The following is a 25,270-nucleotide window of genomic DNA, read 5'->3' as shown; positions in this document are numbered from 1 at the left end:
AATATCATTATGGAAAAGGCAAAAACATTTAAAAAGTTACTAACATTAGATTTCTTTTATCCAACTCAATTTGTTGCTTCTATTTTTATTTTCTTAGTGGAGGAAAAGGAGTTTTCACATAAGTATGGCCATATATTTAATTTTTATAAATATTATATATAAAAGGTATACTTATATGCATGATTGGTTGTACTGAGCTTTATATGATAAAAATAGATACTAAGAAAAAAACAGATTCTCACAGGAACTAAAACCTTGTATCAACAGCTGCCAAAATCATTCACTCTAATCTGTTTTTTATATAAAGAGATCCCTGATGAATGACATGCTCATATTATGGAGCACTTGGGGATAGAGAGTCATTTCTACAAATATTTATTTAAGTCCTATCGATGAATTACATGAAAAATACGTTATCAGAGGATTTCCTTCACAGTATAAGAAAGCCCCTCATAATGGGGTCACCAAGGGTAGTAGGTTCTTGCCCACTGGGCTACAATTATGTTAAACTACACAGAAGGCCAGATGGAAAGCAACTTTGGATCAGATTTTGCTTGAGTTGAATGATTCTCTATCAGCTCACCTTCTATCCTTGCTGAAACTAAAAAGGTTCCTCAGTCTCAACGTTATTGACATATTAAGCCTGATAATTCTTTGTTGTGGGAGACTGTCCTGTTTGTCATAGGACGTTCAGCTGCATCCCGGGCCTCTACCCAACAGATGCCGAGTAGTACTCCACCCCTCCCCTAGTGGCGAAAACTAAAAATGTCTCCAGACACTGCCAAATGTTAAAAACTACCCTGTGCATTGAGAACCACTGCACTAAAGATACCCATAAGAAATCAGAGATAAAAATTTAAAACTCTGGAAGGCAATGGTTACATAAGGAGTAAATTTAACTACTATACAACCTCCAGAAAAATTAGGAATCTATCACCCAAACTTGTATAGAAAAAGATCCATAGAAATACAAAATTTACCTAGTGTCTTTCTTCATATAGAAAGAAGAAACTAAACAGATAAAACTAACAACTAATTCATCAAATTCTTATGTTTTTGATTCTTCAAATGCACCGTGGTGCAAAATTAATCTACTTACCTTTCTTCTCGTAATTTTCGCACTCGTTCAGCTCTTTCTTGTTTATCTTGTTCCTCAAGAGCACGCTGTTCTGTTGTATCTTTTTGGATGCGTTCATTTAAGGCATCAAAGTCTCTTGCAATAACATGTAGCAGCCAAAAAAGGCCTTTTTTAATGGACTTGTCAATTTTCTTTCCATACCCCGAGATTGCTGAGCATGGTTCCTAAAACAGAAATTTATTTGACTAAAAGATTAAAAGGTCTCCACACAAATCTATTCATAAACCATTAAGTATAATTAATAGCAAATCAAAATTTAGCTATTTAAGTTAATGATATGAAGCATCTGCTTATTTAACTTCCAAAACATAGCATTGCAATGATTATTAACATTAGTATATAGGACTTAAAATATTTTACAGATAACATCTGTACGCTATGTGAGATACTATAAAGAGGGTGACAGTGCCACTTACAATATTAGAAGAAAAAATTTAATTGCCATAAAAAAACACCTCTATTTATTAAAAATGCCAAGAAGTTTTAATTCCTTATACTAAACTCTACAGCAGTAAACATCCATAAGATTGACAGCCTAATGTTTTTTAAAACCAAAATAAATTATTACATCCACTGTCGATCTTCCTTAAGACTGTATGACATCTCTCCTGATATGATTTATCTTTTCTTTTTCTGTTTTTTAGAGACAGTGTCTCATTCTGTTGCCCAAGCTGGAGTGCAGTGGCTGGATCAGAACTCACTGCAGCCTTAACGTCCCAGGCTCCAGTGGTCTTCCCACCTCAGCCCCCTCAAGTAGCTGGGACTACAGGCACACACCACCACACCCAGCTAGTTTTTGTATTTTTTGTAGAGCTAGGGTCTCACTATGTTGCCTAGGCTGGTCTGAAACTCCTGGGTTCAAGCAATCTGCCCCCTTCAGCCTCCCAAACTGCTGGGATTATAGGCATGAGCCACCATGCCCAGCAATATAATTTTTCAAAATTAATTATGAATCTCTCATATGTTTAAATGTTGTATTTACACTTTTCTTTCCCATTACAAATGTCATACTATGATGTGTTGGCACAGTGCACAGATCCTATCAGCAATATCTTAAAATGCAAATGAGAAGCTCCTTGAAATCATGGAGAGATGGTTCATGGAAATAACAATGAAACAGACAACAAATATTATGGTATTAAGTTATATCAACAGAAAAGTGGGAGTGTGATTTCATAGGTTACAAAAAATTCTTTGAAAAGATTGTCTTTTAACTGCTATCACTTTTATAAAAACCAAGTTATACTGAACCTATTTGAAAGGACAAAAAATTAAAATTTAAAAAAAAAAAAAAACCTTACTATCTGACACAGGCACTTGTGCTCATTGACCAATTTTTCCAGAGATAGACATTCAATGACATCAGCTTCTCCTAATGCTCCTTCTTTATCTTGTTTGTTTGCCAACCTAAAAGATAAATAAAGTACTTTTATACAGCATATACATAATTGGATGGAAACTTAAAGATATTCCGAACACATTCTTCTTTTTTTTTTTTTTTTGAGACTGAGTCTCACTCTGTTACCCAGGCTGGAGTACAGAGGTGCAATCTTAGCTCACTGCAACCTCCGCCCCCCAGGTTCAAGTGATTCTCCTATCTCAGCCTCCAGAGTAGCTGGGACTACAGGTGTGTGCCACCACGCGTGGCTAATTTTTTGTGTTTTTAGTAGAGACTGGGTTTCGCCATTTTGGCCAGGCTGGTCTTGAACTCCTGACCTCAAGTAATCTGCCAACCTCAGCCTCTCAAAGTGCTGGGATTACAGAAGTCAGCCACCATGCCTGGCCTGATCACATTCTTTGATTCCCAAGTTTTAAATCTACTGATTACAGAACACACTAGTTTCTTAAAATGTTTTACTACCAATTTTGTCATTTTTCCTTTATTATTGCTAAAACAGTTTGTAACTACTGGCCTATAAAAGGAAAATCAAATAAACAGAAGTGTCAAGAAAGCAAACAACAGATCAATATGCCAACAATAAAGCTACAAAACAGAAAAAGAAGAGGACTAATTTCCCCAGGTCACATCCATAAATTATATTCTTACCTTCTTAAAATACAAACTGTAATGTTTTAAATGCCCAAATATTTATTCTGAATTTGTAATATTTGAGCTTATCTACAATTATAATGTGTGAATGTGTCCACATAAATGTACAATTTACTGAAGACCCAAGGCCACTTCTAATTGACTTGGCAAAGCACTGGGAATTACAAAAAAAAAAAAGATTGTACTCAATTAGAGACAAACTGGACACCGACAAAATGAAAAAACAAAATATTCTACAGAAAAACAGGATTTACCACAATATACCACTATTTAATTATAAAACACAGATTTAAAACTTTAATAAAATACTGCCTTGCTCAAAGTTTGACAGACTCTTTAGGTTAAAAAAAAAAAATTAAGTACATAGACTAAGACGAAACCCTTAGAAATTATCGAAACTGTGTCATTCTTGCTTATCTACATAACTTCTTTTTTGTATTTCCCAAATTACCATTAAATCTACATACCTTCTGTTTTGCTGCCTGAGTCACATTACTTCACCCAGATATTAAAAAATCATTACCATGATACCACTATTACACCTAACAAAATTAACAGTAAGTCTTCAATATTACTCGATTTACTCAATATTCTCCAGTATCATTTTACAAGCGTTATGTTTAAATTCAGATCCAATATACATTACTTATCACTTACCTCTTTTTGAATCCGTGTTACACCTGCCCTCCCCGCTACCAACCCCACAACTCTTTTCCTCCCATGACATTTATTTGTAATTTTTCTTTAGAATTTCCCATATTTGGGATTTGGCTAATACCTTCCTTACACACTTATTTAACATACCTATCCTATATTTCCCATATCTGGTGGTAAGAAGCTGGATGAGTTTCAGATGAAATCCTTTTGGCAAGCCTATTTCGTAGGTGGTGCTTGTATTCAGGGAGGTATATAATATCACTTTTATATGATGTCCTGTTTTAGTGGTATAAAATTATTGGATTTACATTTAGCCTGATCCATCCAAAATAAAGTTCTTGATTAATCTTTCGCTTAATGATTTTAGCAGCCATTGATGACCTTTACTTAATTCTATTATTTTACCAAAGTTTATGAAACAGTAACTTTTCTAGTTCCATATTCCTTCTGCATTTACTAGCAGGATTCTTGCTAAAAAAAAAAAAAAAAAAAAAAAAAAAAAAAACTTTCACCAACTACTTGGTTGGCTCTTAAAACTCACAAAGTCAAGATAAATGTTTGATCCCTTGCCCTTATTTCCTAATTGTCAAAATAATGCATTGATGGCATAGCAACCTCCGAAGGTAATCAGGTTGATTAAAAAAAAAATCCTATAAATTTAAGGATTATTAGTGCAGTTTTGTTATGTAAACGTATTGCATAGTGGTGATATATTGCATAGTGGTGAGGTCTGGGCTTTCAGTGTAACCATAAGCTTAATAATCTGCATTGTAGACATTAATTTCTCATCTCTAACTCCCCGTCCACCCTCCCACCCGTCCAAGTCTCCAATGTCTATTAATCCACACTCCATGTCAATGTGCACACATATGTAACTTCCACTTATAAGTGAGAACATGCTATATTTAACTGTTTCTGAATTATTTCACTTCAAAAAATGACCTCCAGCTCCATCCACGTTGCTGGAAAACACATGTTTTTTAAATAGTTGAGAGTATTCCATTGTATGTATGTACCCACCCTCCCCACCACACACACACACACACACACACACACACTCTTTCTTTAATCATCCATGGAATGACATTTAGGTTGACTCTGTATCTTTGCTACTGTGAATAATGCTATGATAAACATCTGAGTTCAGATATCTTTTCTTGTATAATAATTTCTTTTCCTTTGGATAGGTACCCAGTAGTGAGGCTGCAAGACTGAATGGTAGTTCTTTTTTTAGCTCTTTAAGAAATCTCCACACTGGCCAGGTACGGTGGTTTACGCCTCTAATTCCAGCACTTTGGGAGGCCAAGGTAGGCGGATCACAAGGTCAAGAGAGCGAGGCCATCCTGGATAACACAGTGAAACCCTGTCTCTACTAAAAACACAAAAAATTAGCCGGGCGTGGTAGCAGGCGCCTGTAGTCCCAGCTACTCCGGAGACAGAGGCAGAAGAATGGCGTGAACCCAGGAGGCAGAGCTTGTAGTGAGCCGAGATCGCACCACTGCACTCCAGCTTGGGCGACAGAGCGAGACTCCGTCTCAAAAAAAAATAAAATTATCTGTATTGTTTTCCATAGTGATTGTACTAATTTACATTCCAAGAATGTATAAGCATTCCCTTTTCTACACAATCTCGCGAACATCTGTTATTTTTTAACTTTTTCGTAACAGCTAAAACTTCTGACTGGTGTGAGACGGTGTTTCATTGTGGTTTTAATCTGCATTTCTCTGATGATTAGGGATATTGAGCATTTTTTCATATGCTTCTTGGCTATCTGTGTGTCTTCTTTTGAAAAATGACTATTCATGTCTTTTGCACATTTTTAATGGGTTTTTTTGTTTTGTGGTGGTGGTGTTGATTTCTTTGTAAATTTTCGATATTAGTCCCCTCTAGGATGAATAGTTTGCAAATATTTTCCCTCATTCTGCAGGCTGTTTGCTCCGTTGATTACTTCTTTTGCTGTGCAGAAGTTTTTGCTTAATAATTAAGTCCCATTTGTCTATTCCTGGTTTTGTTGCTTTTGCTTTTGAGGTCTTAGTCATGAATTCTTTGCCTAGACCAATGTCCAGAAGAGTTTCATCAAAGTTTTCTTCTAGTATTTTTCAGGTCTTACCCGTAAGTCATACCATAAGGTGCATACCACTATGCCCAGCTAGTGTTCGAATGTGTGTTTTTTTTTTTTATTTTATTTTAGCAGAGATGGGGTTTCACTATGTTTCCCAGTCTGGTCTCAAACTCCTAGGCTCAAACAATCCTCCTGCCTCAGCCTCCTAAAGTACTGGGATTACAGGCATGAGCCACTGTGCCCAGCCTCAGATCTTATTTGTATCTCTTTTTACTTATGCTGAAAACTACAGTTTCTAATAATATTATTTGTTTTATCCAACTATATATAGGAATTTCAACATAATAATATCAATATTTTTACTAAATATAAGACCACTAAGTGCAGGTTAACATATCTTTGTGGTTATTTTTGTCTCTACGCTATATCCCACTAGAGATGCAGAGTCAATAATACTGTTTTAAAATTACTTAAAACAATACTTCTCTGTGTAGTTTTCCCATCACCTAGATATATACCTAGGTTCATTTCTTTCTAGGTGCTTTTGCATTTTACAGATAGTTTGTGTATTTGTTTTAAGATTTAATTTCTAAAATATTTATATTGGCCAAGTGTCATGGCTCACGCCTGTAATCTCAGCACTTTTGGGAGGCCAAGGCGGGTGGATCATTTGTCAGGGGTTCAAGACCAGCTTGGCCAACATGGTGAAACCCTGTCTTTACTAAAAATACAGGAAAAAAAAAAAAAATGAGCCAGGCGTGGTGGTGCGCACCTGTAATCCCAGCTACTCGGGAGGCTGAGGCATGAGAATTTCTTGAACCCAGAAGGCAGAGGTTGCAGTGAGACGAGATTGTGCCACTGCACTCCAGCCTGGGTGACAGAGTGAGACCCTGTCTCAAAAAATAAAAATAAAAATAAATTTATATGGTTCTAAATTCAGAATTATAAAAACAAGGTACAATCAGAAGAAGTATTTGCCATCTCTTTGCCTTTTCCTTCCCTTCTACTATAGGTAACCATTTTCATTCATGTTTAGTTCATCCTCCCATTATTTCTTTTTGAAAATATAAACAAGCATATGGAGAAAATGGTATTTTAAGGACCATAATTTGGGCACTATGGATATTCAATGCTATTGACTGTTTATGTATTTGTGTATATATACAATATTTATATCTACCCTTCCTTTCTTCCTAAAAGTTAGCGTATTATATATATATTCTTATGCAGCATGCTTTTTTAAACAGAAAAGTAAATTTTGAAAGTACCTTGAAGCAGTATAACAAAATCTTCATTATTTTTTATAATTGCAAAATGCTTCCCTTTGAATGTTTCATAATTTACTCAGCCAGTTCTATGCTGAAGGACTTTTGTGTTTCCAGTGTATTGTTTTTACAAAGAGTGCTATAAAAAGTAGGTGTGCAAAGGAGTTATTTCTTATTTTGAGTACAGATTCCAGGAAGTAGAACTATTAAAACAAAGAATATATATAAATGTGATTGCCCGGGCATGGTGGCTCCATCTATAATCCCAGATCTTTGGGAGGCTGAGGCAGGTGGATCACCTGAGGTCAGGAGTTCGAGACTAGCCTGGCAAACATGGTGAAACCCCATTTCTACAAAAAAATTATCTGGGCATGGTGGCAGGCGTCTGTAATCCCAGCTACTCAGGGGCCTCAGGCAGCAGAATTGCTTGAACCCAGGAGGCAGAGGTTGCAGTAAGCCAAGATCATACCACTGCACTCCAGCCTGGGCTACAAGAATGAGACTCCTTCTCAAAAAAAAAAAAAAAAAAAGCCGGGCACGGTGGCTCAAGCCTGTAATCCCAGCACTTTGGGAGGCCGAGACGGGCGGATCACGAGGTCAGGAGATCGAGACCATCCTGGCTAACACGGTGAAACCCCGTCTCTACTAAAAAATACAAAAAACTAGCCGGGCAAGGTGGCGGGCGCCTGTAGTCCCAGCTACTCGGGAGGCTGAGGCAGGAGAATGGCGTGAACCCGGGAGACGGAGCTTGCAGTGAGCTGAGATCCGGCCACTGCACTCCAGCCTGGGCAACAGAGCGAGACTCTGTCTCAAAAAAAAAAATAAAAAAAATAAAAAATAAATATATATATATATATATATATATATATATATATATATATATATATAAATGAATGATTTTGATAGATACAGCAATGTCCTTCTTGCCCTCAAACAGTAACAAGTCAGGTAGAAAAAATGGGTCTGAAATTTGGTAGTACAAGAGAGATTTTCATTTCTAATTCTTCCTATAAACATTTCCCTCTGGTATAAATTAATTTTGAGTTGTTATATTGACAAAATAAATGATTTAACATATATTGCTGGATAACTTTAGTTCTATATAAAATTTATTTTAAAATAAAAACAGCAGGCATAATAAAAAGTAAAAAAAAAATAAAATTAAAAGTAAAGTGGGATGAATGGTTTACAGACATGAATGAGCTCTTTCCTGGATGTTCCCCTTCTGAAATTCTATGATTTTATGAGCTAAGCTCTTATGGGACTTCCTAAAATAGGACAGATTTCAACCATTTTAAAGTAAATAGAACAAAAAAAGCCTTTACACCAAGCTTCTTTTCATTCCTATTTAATTCTATATTTTTAGCAAGTTTTGATATCTATAGAAAAGAAAGTAACCTTTGTTTAAATACAAATCCTTTTTCTTAGAAAAATATATTACATATATAACGTACGACTAAATTTGCAGATCCAATGCCAAATACTCTACGTAGGCAGTTTAACGAGGACTTCCTGTTACCAACTAGCTCCAATGAAAATGATCTTCCTTTAAAGAACAGGCATCTAACAGGCAGAACCGGATTCTCCAGGTGTGAAGTAAGCAATCTATTTTCACTTGCTATTAACAGCAAAAGTACAACTTTATCTCTTATTTGACTTCATTATTTGGCTTTCAATTAACAACATGAAAACTATACAGAAATTAGCCTGTGCCCTATAAGATAGAGATTTAGATAATTTGCTCAAAACATTACATGAGATGTTCAGATTTTCTCTCAAAGGCAGGACTCCAACACGGCAGGTGGAAAACCAACAAAAGGAAGAAGACAGAAAGGTAAATAAACGACTCTTTTTTGTACCTTTTAATATGAGGTATCCATAGACTGAAATCCGGTTATACTGGTACATTTAAAAATCGCTCAACAAATAATGAGGGTTACTTGTTTTACTCAGATTTGGACAGGGGTACTGGTAGCTGATTTGTTCACATATATTACTGACATGCTGACTGGGATCTGGGTATAAAGCTCTTGAAAATAGACTACTGTAATAAAAATCAACTTCAGAGAAAAGAAAAATTTTAAGTCTTTTAAAAAGTAAGCTCTCATTTTAGAAATACTAGAAAGTCAGATGTAAAAACAAATCTAAAATTATTTCTTTTATAGACACTATGAATGTGCTTACTTCAGAGAAAATTTTTATATTTAACTCTGAAAAGCAGCTTATACCCAAATTTGACACATACATATAACCTTAAAAATCTGAGATAATTTGCTATAATGGTCTTAATTGCTTCATTGCTGTTTACTAGACTCTCCTAAAATTTAAAAAATTAGAAAATAATCTTGTGAAAGGGCTACCATAAAATATCGAAGTACTTACTAACCTTTATAATATTTCAATTAGTACATTAAAAATACTTAAGTTACACCATTTAACATAAGGGTTAACATTTAATTGATAGCTTGAAAAATTTAAATCAGCATCATTTAAATACAACGTATGTAGATAGGTTAGATACTTTCAAAGTTATAATTGTTACTATGTTAGAATTTAATAAATATTCCATTTCAAATCAAAATAATAATGACTTTTATATGTATTTTAAAAGTGGACTTGAGAATTGGCCATATAATACCTAGAACACATTATCTTCATAGCTATGCAGTTTTAAATGTAATATAAAAATCATTTTATGTATGTACAGGTTACTTAAATCAGATAAAAGTTCAAAACTTATACAAGTCTTATATTTAAACAAAATGATCTTAATATGTTGTTAAACAAGTTAATTCAATAACTTATTTACACTAAATAAAAAGTAGGAAAAAAGCATTGAAAGCTTATATTGCAAAAAAAAGAGTCAGATAATTCAAAATTAGACAATATATGCAATTTGTATTTTTTTTAGTTTTTGGAAACTACTATTTGGCCCTCACTTTAGCAGTCAAAGAGGTTAACATTACAGTAAGATCCTCTGCTTTCACTTGCACTAGAAAAATGTTGCAAGTTGACTTCATATACAAAAGCAACAGAATATTCTGTTTTTTCTTGGGTAAAAACTGGTCACATTTCTTGAAATGTTTTCTTGAAATGTTTTATGTAATCATTACAGTAACTATCAAAAGAAATGGCCTACTTTTAAAAAAATCTATAAATATACTAAGTATCTATCCCAGGGCATATTTCTTAAAGTACTAGGTAATTTTTACTCATGTTTCTGTTTCTAGGGATTTTCAGTGTCTGTAATAGGGCAGAGAACCTTGTATTTGAGTTGAGTCGCACCAGTTTACTTTTCTATTTCCCAGAACAAGTTGTCAAAGCTGATTATCACACATACGAGTTACTGTTCTTTCTTTTTTAAATATAATGTTTAAGTTCACAGATACAGTTCTTGCTAGTAAAATCCAAAACTATAAAGCAATGCTGTAAGTTAAACATAATAAAAGATGATTCATATTTGTATATAATTCTTCCAACGTAATAAATTTAAGGTACAGAACAGACTGCATAAAATAGTAGTTTCATCAATTTCACCTAGTCTAAGCAATTAAATGATTTCACAGCTAGGAGCTTCATATTTTATGCTTATATGATTCCTGTCCTTGCATGTTTTAAATTCTAATATGCATGTTTGTCTTACTTTGCCTAGTATTCTAATTAATGAAGATATAAGATCCACAAATTGGATAGTTATACATATAGTTTTGAGTATGTAACTACTAGAAAATGCAATTTATATATAGCATATAAACAGATCTGAGTACCTATCTTAAGTCAATTTCTACACAGATGAACAAGGATTTAGGGAAACATTCTCAATTATGTTAATTCTGTAAAGGTAAGCAACTATGACTTCAGTCAAAATGCACAGATACAGAAGTTACTCCCTCTTTCTGTAAACATGCAGAATTTGATGTAATCATAAGTTTAAAAAAGACAAATTTTAAAACAACATCACTAAATTTTAGAGTAAAAAAGAGAAGTTTTCGGGTGCCAGAAATGATGAGGAAACATACTTAAAGCCAAAATGAAGAGTAGTAATTAAACCTAATTCCACTGGGCAAATACTTTACCTTAAAACTGAGGTTTAGAGTTTGCTGCATTACAGGGAACTAAAACTGAGCTTCCTAGATGAAGCAGTTAACTAGGAATAATACAACATAATCTGTATACAAAGACAGGAATAACTCTGTTGACTCACCCAGGATTATAGCAGGAAGTGAGATCCACTTAGGCTACAAAAATCCCTAGAGAAAAATAAGGCCTACATTCTCCTACCTGTGCTATAATGCGCAAACTCCATGGGGCGTTGGTAGTCACAATCAAAAAAATAGCCTCAATGTATCCATAATTTATCAGGACACTTACAGCATTCTTGTATAACTCCTCAATGAAGCTAGGCTACTGACGAATTTCACTAAATACACTTGCCCACCTTTAACAGAGTGGCCACCAGTCAGTGACCACAGCAAACAAAGGAAATTACTCCTAAGAAACTAGAAATAACCTAATTATGTAAAGGATCTTTCACATAAATATTCTCTAAATGTTCAAAAGAAATACAGGCATAGGATTCATTAACCAAGACAAACACAGTATAACCTTTATAGCTCACTTTAAACATCATTTACATAATATGCATGCCATGATGTATAACACTGAAAGGAAACCCGATTCTATTTCCACGTTTTGCCTTGAATATCAATAATGTATACAGATGTAAAAAAAAAAAGCAGGATATTTTCTTGTTTTTTGCTTGTAAATTTATTAAGATTAATAAATACAAAGGACATATTAATATATTTTAAAGGGCTCCTTAAAGTACCTTTTATTCAAATATAAAAGTGTGGGGCTTGTTCAGGGAATATTACATGAATAAAAATCCAGGAAAAAACAACCTTTATACAGGTCAGACTCCAATATCCTGCTTTCCAAAATCAGTGGCAGTAAAATGCACCTTCTCAAAGGCACTTCACAGGAAAATTTACCTTCCCAAAGGCCTGTGTACACTGTGCTCCAATATCAATTTGAAATATCGTCTATTTCTTAAAATATTTTAAAACTATGATGCCTTAGAAAAAAGTTTTTGATTACTTTATTTCTAATTTTTTAAAAAAGAGGCTGGGTATACTGGCTCACGCCTATAATCCCAGCACTTTAGGAGGTTGAGGCGGGAAGACTGCTTGAGCCCAGGAGTTTGAGATCAGCCTGGGCAACATAGCGAGACCTCATCTTTACAAAAAATTTTAAAAAATCAGCCAAGCACAGTGGCATGCAACTGTAGTCCCAGCTACTCGGGAGGCTGAGGGGGAAGGATCGCTTGAGTCTGGGAGGTAGAGGCTGCAGTGAGCCGCATTTGAGCCACTGTACTCTAGTCTGGGTGATAGACTGAGATGGCATCTCAAAAATAAAACAAAGCAACACACCCAGAAAAGGAGAAAGATCTTTCCAGTCATAAAACCGTTCGAGGGAGTTGTTTCAGGATTTGTTCCAAACCATGCAATCAAGGAGAAAGTTCAAGACGTTGTAGTTCTTGAGGAATGTGAAAATTAAAGATTGTTAAAAGCCACTGAGCCATTGTATAAATATAGGACTTAATTTTCATGAATACAAAATCAAAATCTTTTGTTTGATGCCACTTTCTCTTTCTCTCTCCTCTGAGCTTCTAACACTGTTACTCTTTCTTTTTTAGGGGTGCAAGTCAGTTTAAAAAAAAATAATGCAGCAACTAGCACTTCAGCTATATATGCTGTAGCTTTAAGAATTCATAGTCAAGGTAGAAGGATCCCTTGAGGCTAGGAGTTCAAGACCAGCCTGGACAACAAAGTGAGATCCTTTCTCTATTAATTTATTAATTAATTTTTAAAAAATAATTCATAGTGACAAGCTAGTATAAGAGATCTGGTTAGATGACTATGACTTGAATCAGAAGAAAATATAAGAATCCCAATCTCCATATAGTACCAAAGATAAAATTCACTACTTCTTAGAGAGACTTTCTGTAAATGAAGTCTGTGAGATCCAAATTATTTTTCTTCTTTTATAGTGTAAAGTGATCAATTTGGTCTGATTATATTAAAGAGCCTAATAAAGCTTCAAACAACAACATTACTTTAGATACTATACGCTATATTATCTCCTGCTGAAATTTTTCTTTTAAATAGATATAGTATGTATATTAGTAGCATAATACAGTATTTGATATAGATAAACATTATTTGTGTATATTTCACTAGTATAACCAATTTCTACTAAATACACAATAGGGGGAAAAAAACAGATTTGCAATCCAGTAGACATGTCTAAACGAAGGCTCTGCCACCTTTCAGTTGTGTGGCCTTAAGCAAGTCACTTTAAAATTCCCCTTATTTGGACATTGCTTTTCTTGGACTGGACTGCTTCTTTAATTTTCTTAATGTCTGAAAGGCCATGAAAATAATACAAAGAAAATGGAGAAAATAAAGTTATTAAAGAAATTATTTTTTAAAAAGCAAGTTCCTAAATACATGAGTTTGCAGGTTGAAAAGACCAACTAAATGTTTACCAAATAAATGCATCAAGACCTACCCCAGATCACATTATTATGAAATTTCAGAACACTAGGAATATGAAAAGAAAAGGTCAAGAATTTCATGAAAGGAAATATAAAACCCAGTCTACAAAATATCAGAAAACAGAGGGCAGAATATTCAGGTGTAACAAAACTAGAAGACGTAGTAACAAAACTTTCAAAATTTTGAGGGAATATAATTTCAAACTGAAAATTTTATCCACAGAAAATATAGTATTCAAGTATAGGACAGAATAAAAATATTTTCAGTATGCAAATTATCATTGCATTTATATTTTGAAAAGAAGCTATAGTACACTCCCAAATCAAGGAGATAAACCAAGAAAGGTGAGGAACTGGAAATCAAAAAGAGAGAATAGACAAGAGGAAAGAAAAAGTTCTAACACAATCAGATTACATTAGAAGTTCCAGGAAAGGAGCCTCAAAAGATGAATAAAATGAAATAAAACAGAACTATATACAGTCTATATTTAAATATGTCAAGAGGATATTTTCAATTCACTTCAGCTTTAGAATGAATTAGTGATGCATATGTACAAAATTAAGCAGGTGAAAAACTTTGGTAATTAATATATTTTTAAAAAATTTAAATGTTATATGTTTCTTGATCTATGTGATAGTTACATGGAGGTATTTACTTTGTGAAAAATCATCATAATATACCTTTATGTTTTGGGGACTTTCTGTATATGTATAAATACGTCAACAAGAAGTTTTCTTAAATATATTCATCTTCTATCTCTATCCATTGAAAAAACTTAGAAATAATTTAAAAAATTATTTGAGAAAGGAAATATAGCCACAGTACCTTAGGTGACTCACATATAAATAGTATTTGGGTAGTCATAATAATGTAAACACAAAATACTGATTAACCAAAATTTGTGATATAACTGTATTAAAAGGGTAAAGCTGAGGGAAGAATGGGGGTATGAGAGAAGATTAAATCTACATCTTCCATAGAAGAAATTCAATATAATAACTAAAACCAAAAAAGCAGCCAGGTGTGGTGGCTCACGCCTGGAATCCCAGCACTTTGGGAGGCTGAGGCGGGTAGATCACTTGAAGTCAGGAGTTCAAGACCAGCTGGCCAACATGGTGAAACCCCGTCTTTATTAAAAATACAAAAAATAGCTGGGCGTGGTGGCAGGAGCCTATAATTTCAGATAATCAGGAGGCTGAGGCAGGAGAATCACTTGAACCTGGGAGGAGGAAGTTGCAGTGAACTGAGATCACATCATTGCACTCCAGCCTGGGCAACAAGAGCAAAACTCTGTCTCAAAAAAAAATAAAATAAAATAAAATAAAACTGAAGAAGCAAAAATACCTACACACGCAAATTACCCAGAAATAGGAGTTTAGACGCAACATGTAGCTAAGGAGCTGAAAATGACTGCCTTTATGACTGCCTTTAAGGAATGGAGAATTGGAAAGGGGATGTGGTAGGGAAGGCAAGGGTCAGATATATATCTTTAGAAGCCTTGACATGACTTGATTTGTTAACCTGTGTACATGCATGATTAATTTGAGGGAAAAATAACATTTTTAAAAAGCTTATTTAAAAAGTTTATGGCTACATTAAATGTGACATGATATCTTCAACACTTTGGGGAATAATTTATTTTCAGCATCAACATGGTAATACTAGAAAGAGCTTATAGATGAGGAAGTCATAAATACCACTAAACCAAAAAATGAACACTAGGAAGCTACACAAGATAAATCACTAAGCCAACTTACTTTAACGTCAAATTTTCTCTATACTGAAAAGAAGACTAGTTCTTATCAGATGTATGTAATAAAACATGGATGATAATTCTGCTTTCACAAAGTTGCCACATGGTAAAAAGTTTCCACAATTAATTCCCAATAGTTTTATGTGTCTTTAAGTATCTGTATCAGGATAATTATCAAATATTTTACACAATATTTGGCCAGGAATGGTGGTTCATGCCTGTAATCCCAGCACTTTGGGAGGCTGAGGCGGGCAGATCACTTGAGGTCAGGAGTTCAAGACCAGTCTGGCCAACATGGTGAAACCTTGTCTCTACTAAAAATACAAAAATTAGCTGGGCATGGTGATGGGCACCTGTAATCTCAGGCACTTGGGAGGCTGACGCAGAAGAATCGCTTTGAACCCAGGAGGTGGAGATTGCAGTGAGCTGAGATCATGACACTGCACTCCAGCCTGAGTGACAGAGCGAGACCATCTCAAAATATACACATATTATATAATATTAAACACAGAAGAAAAAAACAACTTTTTAACACCTAAAATTGGCAATTCTTTCTATATTACCTTCTAATATTCCTCCTGACTAATCTTCCTTTCATAATTTTTCCAGGTCTAGTATCATTCATAGCTTATTTTTTTCCTTGGATCTTACAAAAACACTAGCTTTGGTTAGCTCTACTCTGAAGGTAGAGAAACTGTTCCTTGCCAGTAAAGTAAAATATAGACAATAAAAATATGCAGAGGAAGAGGGGTATGGAATCTCTTTCCAGCTTAGTCCCCTATTTTAAATTGTACTGACTGAACTTTTTTACCTTTACTGTAGCAAATCAGTGGCAAAAACAAAACACTACCAGCTATTTGAATTAAATATTTAAAATAGGTAAAATAAATAGTAGAATGCTCTAAGTGCATTTCAGCAACAAAAACTTGCTCTTAAATATTTCCCACCAATACTTAAAATGCTCAGCAATATAGTTATGTGGCAATAAAGTAATGTACTAAATGTTTCTGAATAAACTTTTAATATCTATAAAACACCTTTTCCTGACAAAAACAGATTTCAAGGTCTTATCCCTTGTGAGGCTCTTTTCCCAACCACTTAACTGACCTAATTGCCTCTTTTCAGAACTCACCCTAGAGGATCTCTCTAACACCACTGAAAAAGCTTCACAGCATAGTAAAGCTATGCTATACTATAGTGAAGTTACTATGCTCTAGTACGCTATAGTATAGTAACACATACTCTGCTATAGTAAAGAGTTGAGTCCTTCAAACTATACTGCCAGAATCTGAATCTCAACTCTACCACTATCTGACAACATGGTTCAATTACTAAAGCTGAGATCTTAATTTCTTATCTATAGAATAGAGATCATGACAATACTTGTTCTTATAAGAACATACAACACACTTAGAACAGTGCCTGGCACATATTAAGAGCTTAAGTAAATCTAAGGTATCAAGATCTCAACATGAGAACTCAAGTAAATATAAGACTCATCAAGGTGTTGGGAAAGAATAAAGACCCTCTACTTTCTCCTCCAAATATTAACTCTATGAGGTACCAGAATGAATAAAAACCCTTGACTTCATGGAGTTAATATTGGGAGGAGAAAGTAGACAATTAAGTTAATATAAATAAGTAAAATATATGGTATGTTAAATAGTGAAAAATGCTAAGAAAAACAAAGCTGGGAAGGGTCAGAGAGTTGAGAGAAGGTATAGTCCAAGATAGGGTGACCAAGAACATCCTAACTCAGAGAGTGACATTTCAGTAAGGACTGGGTTGGAGAAATATGTCACAAAATACATGGGAAAGAACACTTCATATAGAAGAGAAGGCAAGTGCCAAGGCCCTAAAGCCAGATGGTGCCAGATTTGTGTGAGAACCACAAGGACAGTGAGACTGAAGCAGAGCAAGGGAGAGTTGTAGGAGATGAGGTCAGAGGGGTGACAGGAGGGTGAAGTCATTGTGGAGCTTTGTAGGCTGTAGTTTTTCCTCTAAGAGATAATGCCAAAGGAGGATTTTAGGCACAGAAATGACATGGTCTGACCTACATTTTAACTCTGAATTCTGTGTTAAGACCAAAGGTTTGTGGTGGGGGCAGTTTGGGGGTAGTTGGTACAAAAAGGAAACAAGGAGAACACTTAGGAGACTACTGTAACAATCAAGATGAAAGATAACAGGGACTTGGCTGGGTGCAGTAGCTCATGCTTGTAATCCCAGCACTTTGGGAGTCTGAGAGGGGTGGATCATGAGGTCAGGAGTTCAAGACCAGCCTTAGCAATATGGTGAAACCCTGTCTCTACTAAAAATACAAAAATTAGCCAGGCGTGGTGGCACGTGCCTGTAGTCCCAGCTACTTGGGAGGCTGAGGCAGAAGGATTGAACCCGGGAGACGGAGGGTGCAGTGAGCCAAGATCGTGCCACTGCACTCCAGCCTAGGAAACAAAGCAAGACTCTGTCTCAAAAATAAAAAATAAAAATAACAGGGACTTGAACCAGGGAGATGGTAAGAGGTGGCTAGATCCAAATACATTTTGAAAGAGATGTTGACAAGACTTGCTATGTTTGCATATGAACTGTAGGAAAAAAAAAAAAAAAAGTCAAGAATGACTTCTGGCCAGGCGTGGTGGCTCATGCGTATAATCCCGCACTTTGGGAGGCCAAAGAGGGTGGATCACCTAAGATCAGGAGTTTGTGACCAACTCGGCCAACCTGGTGAAACCCTGTCACTAATAAAACTACAAAAATTAGCCGGGCGTGGTGGCACATGCCTGTAGTCTCAGCCACTTGGGAGGCTGAGGCGGGAGAATCACTTGAACCTGAAAGGCGGAGGTTGCAGTGAGCCGAGACCGCGCCACTGCGCTCCAGCCTGGGGGACAGAGCCAGACTTGGTCTCAAAAAACTAACAAACAAAAAAAGACTTCTGAGTCTCCGGTCTGAGCAACTGAAAAAACAGAGTGGCCAGAAGAGAGATGGGGCAATTTATGGGTTCAGAGGATGATTATGAGCTCATTTTGGACAAAGGCATTAAATGCAGCTGTCAGGCAGGTAGTTTTTTAAGAGCAACCTAGACTGGAGATACAAATTTGGGTCATCAGCTTATGAACAGCATTTAATGCCGTGAGACTAAAAAATGATGGATAAAAATAAGACTGAGTCTAAATTCTTCCAATATTTACAGGTGGGGGAGATAAGGAGTGGCCAGGAAAAAGAAAATAGTGATAAAGGAAGAGCCAAAAAGGTAAGGGAAAAAACCAGGAGAAATACTTTTCTTCAAAGTGTTTCAAGAAAAGATTGTCGGCCGGGCGCGGTGGCTCAAGCCTGTAATCCCAGCACTTTGGGAGGCCGAGACGGGCGGATCACGAGGTCAGGAGATCGAGACCATCCTGGCTAACACGGTGAAACCCCGTCTCTACTAAAAAATACAAAAAACTAGCCGGGCGAGGTGGCGGGCGCCTGTAGTCCCAGCTACTCGGGAGGCTGAGGCAGGAGAATGGCGGAAACCCGGGAGGTGGAGCTTGCAGTGAGCTGAGATCCGGCCACTGCACTCCAGCCTGGGAGACAGAGCGAGACTCCGTCTCAAAAAAAAAAAAAAAAAAAAAAAAAAAAAAGGAAAAGATTGTGTTCAGTGCTGATGGGTTAAACTCATCAAGTCCTATTGCTTCTACTTCCAAAAACATATCCTAATGGTTCCCATTTACTCCATCTCTATCATTCAAGTCTCTTCTGTGAACTACTCCCACCCACTCCCCAGGAAACTATTCTCTATATAGAAAGCAACAACATCTTTTAAAAATATAAATCAGGGCCAGGCATGGTGGCTCTTGCCTGTGATCTTAGCACTCTGGAAGGACAAGGTGGACAGATGGCTTGAGCCCAGGAGTTCAAGACCAGCCTGGACAACACAGGGACACCTTGTTTCAGTTTTAAAAAATTTTAAATTACGTATCAAAAAGAAAAAAATATATACAAATCACGTCAATATCCTATTTATATTTTAACTGTCTTCTACTGCACCTAGAATAAAATCTAAACTCCTTCCTTTGGCCCACAAGCCCTTTATGATGTGGTCCATGCCTACCTTTCTACTTCTTTCTTCCCATGTTACTCTTCTCATTCCTTTCTATCTACATTCACTTTGTTCTTATGCAATAACTCTGTTCCTAAAACATATCGGTCTCATTTCACTGCCTTGGCACCCCAACTCCTATACCTAGAATATGCTCCCTTGGCTCTTCATCTGCCTGGCTTCTCAACATTTAGTCTCACATCTCAAATATCTGCTTAGAGAGACCCTGCCTGATTATTGTATCAAAACCTAAAATTATCCCATTTATCTTTTAAATTGTATATTGTCCTTCTCACCCTAAATTATAAATTCCTCAAGGACAGGAGGAATTTATATACTTTATATACTTATATAACTGTAAATTAAATATATACTACAGCATTTAAAACTTTACATATAGTAGACTTCCATGATTATTTCACAAAATACCAGTCCTTTAAAACCAAAGGAATATTACCAGGACATTGGTTTAACCTTTTACCAAAAATAGGCATCATTTCTGTAACATGCCTGATGGGAGTCATCATTCAAGAACATCTTGAAAATCTCCAGTGATGGCAAACTCAGCACCTCATGAAGCAGCTCATTTCATCTTGGGAAAGCAGTATTTGTTTGAAAAGTCTTCTTTACAAATTGAATCAAACCTCTTTCCATGTAATTTCAACCCACTGCCCTTTGGAGTTATGCCAAGTAAGTCTAATCCCACTTGCATATACAGATCTTTGTGTTTTAGAAGATAGTCGTATACACACCCTATATCTTCTCTTTTACGGGACAAATATTACCATTTGTTTCAATGAGTCTCCATTTGGCATGGTTTTCAAATCTCATCCTTTCCATGCTAGTTTGGTAATTCCTAATTTATGAATTTCCATCTCAAAATATGCTCAGAAGTTCATAGAGTTCCCCTTACCCTTATTTGCTCTGAATAGCATAGAGTCGGCAGAGTTTAGTTTATCCAAACATCAGACTATTATTTATAAAAGCATAATGGCTATTCTGATAGTTCTGATAGAAAGCTTAATTAGCCTGGGTAGGTGGCTCACACCTGTAATCCCAGCACTTTGGGAGGCCAAGGTGGGAGGATCACGAGGTCAGGAGTTAGAGACCCACCTGGCCAATATGGTGAAACACCATCTCTACTAAAAATACAAAAATTAGCTGGGCGTGGTGGCAGGTGCCTGTAATCCCAGCTACTCAGGAGGCTGAGGCAGGAGAATCACTTAAACCCGAGAGGCAGAAGTTGCAGTGAGTGAGCAGAGGTCGCACCATTGCATGCCAGCAAGACTCACAGAGCAAGACTCCATCTCCAAAAAAAAAAAACCTTACTTAATTAAAATCTCCAATACTTTCATAGACACTATTGTGAACCCAAGGGTCTTCTACTCTGTAGATATGAAAATATTTTTCTTATAGCTAGATGAAATATTTTAAATCTATTCCTGTTAAATATATTTGTTATTTTTAGTATAAAGTTCCACACTATTTTAATCTTTGAATCCCTACCCTGTACTTCAACATACTAAAGATTCCTCCAAATTTTATACCATCTACACATTTGTTAAGTATGCCTCCTACGACAACATCCAGATTAATAAAAATATTTCCATAAACATATCAAACACTGAGTCCTACAGCATAACAGCATCACATTCAGAGACTTTTTTTTTCTGGTTGATATTAATATTATATGTGGTCCAATGAGCTATTTGTACTCCCTAACAGCCTCTTCTTATCTTCAAAAATGTCAAGACAGACATTTCTAAAATCAAGATCCTCTGTGATAATAGTATTTTACTGCTTCTTAATCCCTTCATTTTATATATATGTATGTCATTTCATGTATATCTATATCATTAAATATAAGTTAGGTACATCAATTTGATTCTTACAGATAACTACCAACACAGCATGTGATAAGTGTCAATATTATTATTACTCCCAAAATAAGATTTTATATAAATATATTCTCATGTTTATAAAAGTATCACCTAATACAAATCGATATAAATTTTGTTCTAAGACAGTCTGGATATCTTTGCAAAAGAATGCTAAGAATGAGAAATCAGTATAATCAAACCAATGTTTTCATATATATGCAACAGTTAGAAAAAACACTATGCCAAGTAATATGTTAATTCAGAGGCTTCGGAAAACTTAAAATAAATTCAATATTATCCATATAGCTTAACGTTCTCATATAAAATCTGTACTGTCATTACAATGGTCTTAACTGAATGATGCATATTTAGCAAACCGAGTATTTTTTAATATTACATTGGCCAAATTAACTGGAAACACTATCTTTAGTAACAAAGGCACTTTCAGCATCTGAAGATTAATCCTATAAGTTGAAGGTATAGTCAAAAGCATTCTTTATTTTAAAAAAAACTATCATGTGACAGATATTATGACCCCGAAGAACTTATTTTTGGCCAACTGTGTCTGCATCACTGCTTTCTCGGCTATTGCACACAACTAAATGGCACTCACATGCAAAGTAACTTACAAATTATTTTATATTACTTTCCCTATTTAAATGGCTTTTATGAGGAAACTCATGGATGTTTTCTAATTTTTTAACCTCATTTGAGAAAACTAGGAGAATTTTTGCTGGGATATAGACAGTTATGTGAAGTCAACTGCTACTGGGGAAAAATATCAAATTTCTACTTGTTCAATACAAAAATTTTTGCTTCTTAGGAGGAAAGGGAAGATGAAAGACCGACTACAAGAACTAAAGCAGAGAACAAAGGAAATTGAACTCTCTAGAGACAGTCATGTATCAACTACAGAAACAGAGGAGCAAGGGGTGTTTCTGCAGCAAGCTGTTATTTATGAAAGAGAGCCTGTAGCTGAGAGACACCTACATGAAATCCAAAAACTACAGGAAAGTATTAACAATTTGGCAGACAATGTTCAAAAATTTGGGCAGCAGCAGAAAAGTCTGGTGGCTTCAATGAGAAGGTTTAGTCTACTTAAGAGAGAGTCTACCATTACAAAGGAGGTAAAAATCCAGGCAGAATACATCAACAGAAGTTTGAATGATTTAGTTAAAGAAGTTAAAAAGTCAGAGGTTGAAAATGGTCCATCATCAGTGGTCACAAGGATACTTAAATCTCAGCATGCTTCAATGTTCCGCCATTTTCAGCAAATCATGTTTACATACAATGATACAATAGCAGCAAAGCAAGAGAAGTGCAAGACATTTATTTTGCGTCAGCTTGATGTTGCTGGAAAAGAGATGTCTGAAGAAGAAGTAAATGATATGCTTCATCAAGGAAAATGGGAAGTTTTTAATGAAAGCCTACTTACAGAAATCAATATCACTAAAGCACAACTTTCAGAGATTGAACAGAGACACAAGGAACTTGTTAACTTAGAGAACCAAGTAAAGGATTTAAGGGATCTTTTCATTCAGATATCTCTTTTAGTAGAAGAGCAAGGAGAGAGCATCAACAATATTGAAATGACAGTGAATAGTACAAAAGAGTATGTTAATAATACTAAAGAGAAATTTGGACTAGCTGTAAAATACAAAAAAAGAAATCCTTGCAGAGTACTGTGTTGTTGGTGCTGTCCATGCTGTAGCTCAAAATAAAGAAGCTATTTTAAAACTTTTTCCAGCTTTAGGGTAAAAGATAGCTCATATTTCAGTGTCTTGTATTGTTTTTCTTCATCTTGTGGATCCATTCACATACCTTTCAGCACTGTCAAGTTGTAATTTTCCCCTTTAACCCTAATCCACTAAAATTACAGAAACTTCTGTAGCCAGTTACATAAAACACGCTTTTATTTAATTAAAGTAAAAAAAAATACGGTTACCATCAACTCACAAATTAACTATTGAAAATGAGATGAATAATCTTAGTCTTCTGGTCAGGTATCAAGCTCTATATTATACATTTTTCTCATCTGTTAAGTAGTAATGACTACCTAGGCAATCCAATTGGCTGATTTGAGAATATTTTAATAGTTAAGAATCATGCTACAATAAAGCTAAACCAAACTAGAACCTTTATCAAATCTTTTCTTTTTTTTGAGACAGAGTTTCACTCTGTCATCCAGGCTGGAGTGCAGTGGCATGATCCTGGCTCACTGCAATCCCCACCTCCTGGGTTCAAGCGATTCTCGTGCCTTAGCCTCCCAAGTAGCTGGGATTACCGGTGTGCACCACCACACTCAGCTAATTTTTGTATTTTTTAGTAGGGGGCGGGGGATTGCCATGTTGGCGAGGCTGGTCTCAAATTCCTGACCTTCAGTGATCCGCCCCGCTGGGCCTCCCAATGTGTTAGAATTACAGGCCTGAGATACCACGCCCGGCCCTTTATCAAATCTTTTATCCTCAGAAGGTAACTTAATTCAATGTCAACAGATCAGAGAAAACTCAACTATGTACTTAAAGAATCTAATTAGTAAGTGGGAGCTGAATCTAGCTTAAGGAATAAGATGAGTTAAGGTATTGCTTTCTTGAACTTGGGTCCATACAGGGCAATGTATTACAGATTGGCAGATAAAGTCAAATTAAAGGCAACCATATTCTTGACTATTTTGCCATGACTTTAGGAGAATGCTATACTATACTATGAGTTAGGGATACAGTCTAAATTCACACAACACAGGGATAGAGTTTTGCAACTCACATTCTAGTGGAGAAAGCAGAGTAACAAATACAAACATTAGATAATGTTAAGATCTGGGCAGAGACTTAAAAGGGCAATGAGATGACACAGAGACTATCACGGGGTGCTTCTTTAGATTGGGTCATCAGTGAAGAACTTTCTGAAAGGTGAAATTTAAGTGAAGATCTGAATGACTACCAGGGAGGGTATAATTCCAGGCATAGGAAACAAATAGTACAAAGACTCTGAGGTGGGTCTAACTCTATGCAAAGAAAAATAACAATCCAGCTAGGGCATAATCAGAAAAGAGCAGTGAGATACGAGATGAGGTTAAGAAAGGTAAGGGCTAGATTTAAGGTTTTGTAAGCCATGGAAAGAAGTCTGAAGTTTACACAAGTGTAATCAACACAAGGCTCTCAGATTGTTCTAGACCTGATAGTAATATTATATAATTTACAATTGAAAAATCATTCTATCTACTGTATGAAGAATGGGTTAGAATGGATTTGGGGGAGGTGAGTAGAAGACAAGCACATAGGTATAGAAAACAATTAGAAAGTTAATACAGTAGGAAGAAATGATGGAGGCTTGGACTAGGATGGTAGAGGAGGTGGTGATGATGGCAGCAGCAACAGTAATACTAAAGAGGAATAAAGTATTCACAATGTCCTAGTCACTGTTCCAATTATTTCAGAGTAGATAAAGTATGAAGTAGACACTATTTTTACAATTTTACCAACATGAACACTGAGGTGCAACAAAATTAACCTGTTCCAGGTCACAGAAACTGCATACAGTGAACGGGATATGAACCCAGGCAGTCTGACTCCAGAACCAGCTCTTAACCATTCTCTTACTATAAACTATATAGTGGTGGTAGAAAAAGTTAGATTAACTTCTGATAGACTTAAAAGGTAGAATTATAGGATACAGATTAGATGACGATGCCATTTACTGAGATGGGAAAAGACAGAGACGAAGGTTTCAGAATTGGCCACGACAAGGAAATCAAAGACGCTATTTTGGTCAAGAGAATCTGAAGTGACTATTCAAAGGCCCAAGTGGAGGTTTTTAGGATATTAGCTATATCA

At 35.6% G+C, this 25,270-nt stretch overlaps 2 protein-coding genes across 8 annotated transcripts in view; one reads left to right on the top strand and one right to left on the bottom strand.

Annotated features, from left to right (window-relative positions):
* Nucleotides 1-25,270, bottom strand: part of ARL13B (ARF like GTPase 13B) — a 71,098-nt gene that overhangs the window by 14,383 nt on the left and 31,445 nt on the right. For all 7 annotated transcript variants that reach the window (XM_073009667.1, XM_007986146.3, XM_073009666.1 and 4 more), the window contains 2 exons: nt 2,440-2,545; nt 1,100-1,302 (listed from right to left, as the gene is read on the bottom strand). In XM_073009667.1, coding sequence (XP_072865768.1) covers nt 1,100-1,302; nt 2,440-2,545 — 309 coding nt within the window. The remainder of the gene's footprint in view (nt 1-1,099; nt 1,303-2,439; nt 2,546-25,270) is intronic.
* On the top strand, nt 8,088-25,199 carry STX19 (syntaxin 19). The gene is made up of 3 exons (XM_007986142.3): nt 8,088-9,006; nt 18,670-18,729; nt 22,261-25,199. The coding sequence occupies exon 3, from the start codon at nt 22,274-22,276 to the stop codon at nt 23,156-23,158; it is 885 nt and encodes a 294-aa protein (XP_007984333.3). The 5' UTR covers nt 8,088-9,006; nt 18,670-18,729; nt 22,261-22,273; the 3' UTR covers nt 23,159-25,199.

Source organism: Chlorocebus sabaeus, chromosome 22, assembly GCF_047675955.1.
Source record: "Chlorocebus sabaeus isolate Y175 chromosome 22, mChlSab1.0.hap1, whole genome shotgun sequence".
In the NCBI taxonomy this organism is placed as follows: domain Eukaryota; kingdom Metazoa; phylum Chordata; class Mammalia; order Primates; family Cercopithecidae; genus Chlorocebus; species Chlorocebus sabaeus.
This window is presented reverse-complemented; position numbering and strand designations above follow the sequence as displayed.